General features: G+C 49.2%; 1 protein-coding gene across 2 annotated transcripts in view; it reads left to right on the top strand.

Moving 5' to 3' along the window:
* Nucleotides 1-5,127: 5,127 nt before the first annotated feature.
* Nucleotides 5,128-8,195, top strand: part of LOC135830127 (uncharacterized) — a 38,134-nt gene continuing 35,066 nt past the window's right edge. The window contains exon 1 of one of the 2 annotated variants that reach the window (XM_065342520.1): nt 5,128-5,612. In XM_065342520.1, the coding sequence (XP_065198592.1) occupies nt 5,501-5,612 (112 nt within the window). In that variant the 5' untranslated portion in view covers nt 5,128-5,500. The remainder of the gene's footprint in view (nt 5,613-8,195) is intronic. The other variant, XM_065342519.1, reaches the window with a different exon arrangement.

Genomic DNA, 8,195 nt, shown 5'->3' with positions numbered 1-8,195 from the left:
CGGATCAAATGTCATTGTGACCGGCGACTTCAATGTGCATAACGCTGCCTGGCTCTGCAGCAACAAGACCACCCGAGCTGGAGAGTATGCAGAGGATATCTGCTGCTACCATGGCCTGAGTCAACATGTCGACGTACCCACCCGAGGTGATAACACCCTGGACCTGGTGATGTCTGATTTCCCTTCACCAGCAACTGTTAAGGCACACCCGCCTATTGGACTCTCTGATCATGCTGTCCTCCAAGTTGACTTTCCTGTGAAGCTCACCCGTGAGCCCAAGACATCGCGTAGAGTCTGGCGATACCACCGCGCAGACTGGGAGCGGCTTGCCCACTTCTACCGAACAACAGACTGGGAGAGCATGCTCGGACCTGAACCGGATCTCAGCTGCGACAACATCACCAAGAGGATCCTCGAAGGAATGGCACAATTCATACCCAACAGAGTTATCTCATCGCGCCCCTCCGACGAACCTTGGTGGACACCGGAGTGTACAGCTGCAGTCAACACCAAGCGACAGATGTGGCACCAGATGCGCTCAAATCCCGACAGTGCTGATAAGAAAGCACACTACCGCACAGCTGCAGCCTCTGCACGCAGTACCATCCAGCGAAACAGAGAACGGCATATTACCATGCTCCGGCAGAAACTCACCACTGGTAGCCTTCGGGACAAGGAATGGTGGTCCACTATCAAGCGTGCGGGTGGCAAGGGCCGCAGCGCTGATATACCAACACTCCGATCTGCTGATGGAACTGAGTACACAACCAGTCAGGAGAAGGCCAAGTGCCTTGGTCAGTACTTCGCCGATAAGTGCAGCCTCGGCCCACAGGACTTCAATGAGGAATCTGAATTCCCCTTTGTCCAGCCTCGCTCCCAAAGCCGTCTCCTAAGTATTCGCTTCCGCCCTGCTGAGGTCTGTAAATTGCTGAGGGCCCTTGATCCTTCGAAAGCGTCAGGCCCTGATGCAGTTCCGGGCAGAGTCCTCAAAGCCAACGCTGAGCACCTTGCAGTGCCACTATGCTTGCTCTTCCGCCAGTGCATGACGTCGGGGACACAACCACAGTCTTGGAAAGTGGCAAGTGTCGTCCCAGTCCATAAGAAACGGTCAAAGTCAGCCCCATCGAACTATCGGCCCATTTCCCTCCTGTCGCTCATCTCCAAGACAATGGAAGCAGTTGTCAACCGTGCTCTCACCAACTTTCTCGAACGAAATAATATACTCTCAAACCACCAGTTCGGTTTTCGTCGAGGGTTAGGACCTGCTGATCTCCTAAGGGCCCGGTCACACATGCACTCGAAAGTAGCGTATACGCTGAAGCGAGGTCGCAGGAGCGAAAAATGGCATGGCAACGGCGAAAAGCGGAACTTCCGCTTCAGCGGAAACTCCAATCCGCTTCCTCCAAATTTTTCGAAGCGAGACTGTCGCTTCTGCGGATTCGCTTCAGCGGAAAACACCATGGTCTGCTGTATATGGACTTGCTACGAGAAATTTGTATGCGTATGATGTCTATGCAACAAAAATGCGTGCAAGATAGTCATTCACCTCGTCTATTCTCCGTACCGTATGCACCACAGTCTCATGTTCCGCCAAAGTAGAGTTGTGCCCTGTTTGTATGTGTGACCACACACACGTGGTTTCGCTGGAGCGACACCAGGCTCGCTGCCGCCGAATCTCGTCGCCGAAGCGAATCCCAGTGCATGTGTGACCGGGCCCTTACAGGACTACACCACCAATGGAGCAAGATAGCAGCTGCTGGCGGTGCTGTACGTATTGTTGCCGTCGACATTGCGGGGGCCTTCGATAAAGTCTCCCACGCAGGTGTCCTTCACAAGGCAAAGGCTTACGGAGTGTCCGGGAACCTCCTCAAGTGGCTCCACAGCTACCTGGCGGATAGACGAATCCAGGCCGTTGTGAGTGGACAAACCTCACCTAAATTCCGAATCAGCTCAGGTGTGCCGCAAGGGAGCATACTGGGCCCCACTCTGTTCCTCCTATATGTCAATGACATGGAGGACCACCTCCCAGCCACAACCCAGCTCGCCATATATGCAGATGACACCACGCTTTATCAGTGCATCCCATCCCTGACCGCTCTCCCAGTTGGCCTAGCGCACCTCCAGACTGCTGTGGATGCCTTAGCTGAATGGGGCCAGAGCTGGAAGATCGCATTCGAGCCGACAAAGTCGCAAGTCTTGACAATTTCGCATCACCGTCAACCCTGGCCGATTCCTCCAGCCACTTTCAATGGGGTGGCCATAGAGGAAGTGGAGGAGCTGAAGTTGCTCGGAGTGCTCTTTGATCGGAGCCTCTCCTTTCGCTCCCACATTCGACAGGTTGCAGTCCGTGGTCACCAACGTCTTGGCTTCATGAGGAAGGCCCTGCCCATTCTCGACAGCAAGGCCAAGTATGCAGTGTATCGCGGCTTCGTCCGCCCAGTACTTGAGTACTGCCCGCTTTCATGGTTGGGTGCGTCCCAGTCTACCCTGAACCAGCTGGACCGGGTACAGCACCGAGCCCTAAAGCTCATCGGCCCAGGGTCATACCTCCCAAGCCTCACTGTTCGGCGTCAAGTCGCAGCACTCACATTCCTGTACAAGCTGCATTGGATCGACGGTCCCCCAATCCTGACCACCATGACACCACCGAGGGCAGTTGCAAACCAGCACCGGCGCTCCACTCGCCACCAGCAAAAGAACCAGCACCAGCACCAACTAGCACCGACACTGCCCGCCGGAGCCCGTAATAGTGCTCTCCGATCATTCCCCCATGCCACGATCCAAGACTGGAATCGTCTCCCATCTGCCCTGCTACGCAACCTTCCCACGCAGAAGGGAATGCAGGCATTCAAGGAAGGCGCCTACAAGTCGCTCCGCAGCCGAGACTGGCGTTCAGCCACAGATGCCCTCTGAACACTCCCTGAACACCCTCTCTGCTTGCACCCTGGCTCCCCCCCTTTTTTATTTATTTATTTTTTTATTATTTTATTTATTTATTTTTTTTATTTTTTATTTTCTTCCTCTATCACATGTATCATCTTTCCGTTTTTCCTTCCTCTATATAAATGTACCCCAACCCCTCCCCTCCCCCTGTGCCTACCCCTCCCCAGTTTTTGGTGCTCTGAAGTGTCGCTGAAGCCGAGACCTCAGGTCGGCGGAGATGCTCCAGTTTTCACCACCACAGTTGCGTCTGCAACCACCTCTACCATGCAGTATTCTGTTCTCGAGGTTCGTGGTTTCTCGTAAAAAAAAAAAAAAAAAAAAAAAAAAAAAAAAATACTGTAGCATACTCAGCTGGCACATAAACTGAAGATGACACGGAAACGTTGTTTTTGTTCATTTATCTGTTTAATTTTGGCCAGTCGGCTATTATCACTGACTGGCTGCAACGTTTATCTAATAGAGCCTTTCTTCTCACCACCACCACCACCATACATCGACTAGGCGCTAGGCGCGAACTGATGGTGGTGGTGGTGGTGAGAAAGAGAGCTCTGTGCCAGAATAAGGTTGCAGCCTTGAGAGCGTGTGTGGGCAGGCATGTGTTTACCGCCATATTGCCTGGTGGGTCTTTATCACCATACTAATCAACCATAAGTACAGCTGCAGTGGTGTCTTCAGCTTCATTCTAGCTATTGTATTTGTAACATTTTAGTTAGCTAGCAGTTGCGCAGACAGTAACATAGCTGGTACAGGAGTACAGAATTTCGGGGAATCACCCTCGCTACAAATCAACCCATGTCTTTTTTATGGTTTGCAGTCCTTGGCCTTTAGTTTACCATGTTTACTACTTGGCCTTGGCTTGGGACAGACAGTAACATCAAACCACAACTCCCTGCCTGGACCATGTGGACTGAGTCTGTTATTGTGGGCTAGGCCTTGACGGATTATGCTAATATTTTCGTGAAATTATGCTTTTCGCATTGCTGAAAAAATTGCAGAATTATGCTATTTTTAATTTTTTTATGCTAAAAGTTATCATAATGCCGCATTATGCTCACATATGCTGCTAATGTATATGATGGTTCTGTGCAAAATAACAGGGTTTTTTTTATAGGGCGTTGTAGTTGTACTGTAGTAGCAAAAGTTCAACGGGGTCAACGCACCGTCCGACCTACAATTGTAACTACGACCATCACTGATTGTAATGGACTGGACATGTTATCAAGGGAGTCGTAAACCTACGACTTCCTGGTGTATCTACTTATACTTGTAGAACATGTACAACTCTATGGAATTTGGTGCGAACAGGCGGATTATTCCATTATTTATGCGATTCGTATGCAATTTGCCTCCAATTATCCGATTATTCGATTTTGGTAGGAATTATGCGAAAAATTATGCTAGCATAATCCGTCAAGGCCTATTGTGGGCATCATGACTCCACGTATCTAATATTGACTGAGTACGAGGTCAATATGGAAATAAAAGCCGAGTAAAAGACCTCGGCTTCGCCTCGGTCTTTTACGAGGTTTTTATTTCCTACCAAGGACGAAGTCAATATTAGATTTATCACGACAAACAGTCCGTATTTCAAATTCCAGAACGATAACGTCATGAATCTCGGTTTTATGATTGCACAACACTACTAGTACTACTACTAGGCACAGTTCAACTGCGCAACCCCTAATAATATGCAAGAATATTTTGACTGCTTCAATACAATAGGTATAGCGAAAATCAATGGGAGTCATCAGTACTGATAGTACTAAAGTAACAGTACTAACACCAGTTTTCCTGCACAGCAGCCCTCGAGGCCTCTGACACCGGGCTCTGAGTCTGATACCGGAGCAGCCAAAGCATCGGGCTGCTGTGTGGTACTTAGCAGGGAGTAGTAAATAATATACTACTCCCTGGTACTTAGTAACTACAGCCTACACAGGCACAGGCCTTGATTGACAGCTACATAGACACTCTCCAGAATGGCGAGATCTCACGAGGGGATCATGATTATGTTCTTCGCAGCGTGTGCCAGCCAGTGTCAGACACTCACCAACTGTATGACTAGTAATGACTGTACTATGTATGTAGTAGACCACACCAATCCATAGTATTACTATCCAAAAATAATGCTAGGCCACTCAGAAAACGAAACTAGTGTAAAGACTGTTCAAATGTCTTACTTGTACTTGTACTTGTAGTTTACTTTGAGGCTTGGCTAGCGAGCTCATTCTATCACAAAATTAATGGCAATGGTGTTGTACTTGTAAGGTGGACACATCATTAATTTTTATGGAAGATGTTGATACTCGAATCCTATTGATAATAGCATTACTATTATTATCGTCACCTCACACTTTACGTAAAATTGAATTCTCAAGTACTTCTACATGACTAGTAAGAATAGTGAATCGTTCCCCGAGTGTCGGCGCTGTGCTACAGTAGTATTTCCATCTGATACGACCGGAGCGGAGCCTCTCCAGTCTTGCCTCAATGGTAGTTGAACTGACTCTGCTTTCGCCAACTGGTTTGTAAAATATTCTGAGAAGGTAGTTCGTCGACCATGCACGCGTGGCCTGCTGGCCGGGCGAAATGCCCGTGCTGTGCGAACGTGCTGGTGTTGCTGCTGAGCGCTATTGCGAGCGGTATCCGTGCTCAACAATCCAATGCTCAAGGTAGGATGCACAATAGTAGGATATTAGTTCTGCTGCAGCTTGCTCATATTCAAGATATCATCGAGAAAATAATTCATTACTGTCTTGTGCTGGTATTTCATTGGGAACTTTTAAATATGTGTACATATGCCGTCTGAAAAGTGTGCATGATGAAATATATAGCAGTGAGTGTTGCACATGCTGCAGCCCATGAACATGAACATGCATTTGCAAAAGTGCTCAGTAGTTAGATCCAGGGGCGTCGGAAGGTAATTTAGTGTGGTACGGTCAGCCATCTGAAGTACAATTTACTCGCGGGGGGGAGGGGTGGCTGAGATGAAAATGTTGGCAATTTAGAACCCAAATCAGTGTATTATACTGATTCAAGGGGTTCCTAAGCCAAAACGTGTTAGGGTCAATACCGTAGTGACCATGCCGTGTCCAACGCCCCTGAGATTAATCCATTTCCGAGTACTGTCGGGCGCCGAAGAACGATGCGCCAAAGAACGAACAGGCTGGAATTTTACCATGCACAGGACACATGTGTATACACGGTGGCTCGGCCATACTCGAATAAAGAATTCCACATGAGAACAAATGAACGGCCAAGGCTACAACTCTGAACCCCAGTTCTCCGGCACAAGGCAGTACTGCGATGGCATACTGTACACTCGTACTGGGTGTTTGTGACGAGAACACTCGCACCATAGCAGCACGAGATTCACAACGTTGTGAAAGGACCTTTCTTGTTCTGAACTGCCTCTGTACAGATTATTCAGTTCATAACTGCATTAGCGCCGAGAGGTTATGGGCTTCGCAGATCCAACAAGCCACTCAAATAGATGGGGGAACTTTGGGATAGAATAAAATCTTCAAAACCTGTAGTCTTCTGAGAGCTAAGCTGAATCATCTCGGTCTGAAGAGACTACGGTGCAATTTTCATCCAATATTCCCAATAATGTGATGGAGTAACACATCACAAGTTCATACTGTTATGGTTTGCACCGGCTTGGGCGCATGCTTGGGCGCATGTGACAAGCTCAGCGGTGGCATGCCAGACTCAGTGGTTGCAGGCATAGCTGGTGGGACTGTTATTGATGCTGCGGCATGTGAGTCGGGTGTTTCCTCACACACGGCGTTAGCTGGTTCTGCGCTGCTGACAGGTTGGCCCACTAGCTTGGATGTCTCGACGATGATTCCATCTTCCCTTCTCTCGGTAATCAGGAAGGTTGAATGGCCTAGGTGCAGCTGATCAATGTGACCTTTCCAGGTAGCACCCTCCATTGTCTTCACCAGTTAGTGCGGAGGTCCTTCCACTGACAGGACTTTCCCCGGGAGCACACTGGGGTGGATCTGGTTGCGGTAATCCTGAGCAATGGCGGAGTCACCAGGCTGAAAGCAGCAACGGTGGCACAGGTATTATGAGATACCAGTGGCTTGGTGATCTTGTTGCCTACTGATGTGGCCCTATCAATCTGGCCAGAGAAGGTCGAGTTGAGTACGGAGGAGACAACCCAAAAGGAGCTTTGCTGGGGACTCGGAAATTGTTGGATGTGGACAGGTCCGTTGGGTGAGAATGAATCTGTCAGCTGCCTCTTGTGCTGGGGTAGAAGCAGTAGCGGCATTGACTGCACGCTTGAATGCCTGGACAAACCGGTCTGCTTGGCCATTGGTGGCAGTATGATACGGAGGAGATCTGCGGTGAGTGATACTGGACACGGTTAGCATTTTACCGTTCACGCTAACTCCGGCCGTTGACCTGTACCGTTTTTTGTCTGTTTTGAAGACCTGGTTAGCATTTCGGTTTCTGACACCGCGATCGACATGTGACGTAACCCTAGTTGGAATCTTACCGTTTCGTTCTCCCGCTAAACAAAAGCTTTCTATCGTTGAAGCGATACCAAACCGACGGCATTTTGAGTGTTCGGTACAAGTACCGTGGGATTTCGCGTGAACAGTAAAATGCTAACCATGTCTACTATACGTCGCCGCGGTTCTTCGCCCATGCCTTACCGTCATGAAACAGCAGTGACTCTCTTGCATGTCTGATGACACGCCTCTCCTGGTCCGTCACTGTGGTATGTCGTGATGCAAGGTCAAGCGCTTCCTCTAGAAGCTGCTCAGAAATCGACGGATAGAATTCGACTACATCGAAGCAGAGAAATGTACACTCATGCTTTCTGTCAATGCCCCTGAACCATTCAATGACTGCCGCAGTATTCTTCCATAATTTAACACCAGTTCCAGCACACAGTGCACTCATGAGTCTCTCCAGCATGGCTTTGCTTACTCTTCCCAATTCCGACTTGGCCGGGTCGATCAGCCGACAGGGTAAGTCGTTAGCGAACCGGTCCTTATGGTCCTTGAGTGTAACAAAAGCATCGGCCTGTGCCATAACTTCCACGCGGTCGGCAATATCGAGGCCACGGGCGATCTCCTTGGCTTCCAAGTTGATGTCTCTGTAGGCATCAACTGGGGCGTGCTTGTAATTCCTCGTGATGAGTCACTGCTGTTTCATGACGGTAAGGAATGGGCGAAGAACTGCGGCGACGGTCTGTTCGACGTCACTATGGGATTGTATGATGGTGCGGAAGTCTGCGAGTT

Source organism: Sycon ciliatum, chromosome 13 (assembly GCF_964019385.1).
Source record: "Sycon ciliatum chromosome 13, ocSycCili1.1, whole genome shotgun sequence".
In the NCBI taxonomy this organism is placed as follows: Eukaryota; Metazoa; Porifera; class Calcarea; order Leucosolenida; family Sycettidae; genus Sycon; species Sycon ciliatum.
Note: the sequence above shows the minus strand (reverse complement) of the source record. Positions and strands in the feature narration are given on the sequence as shown.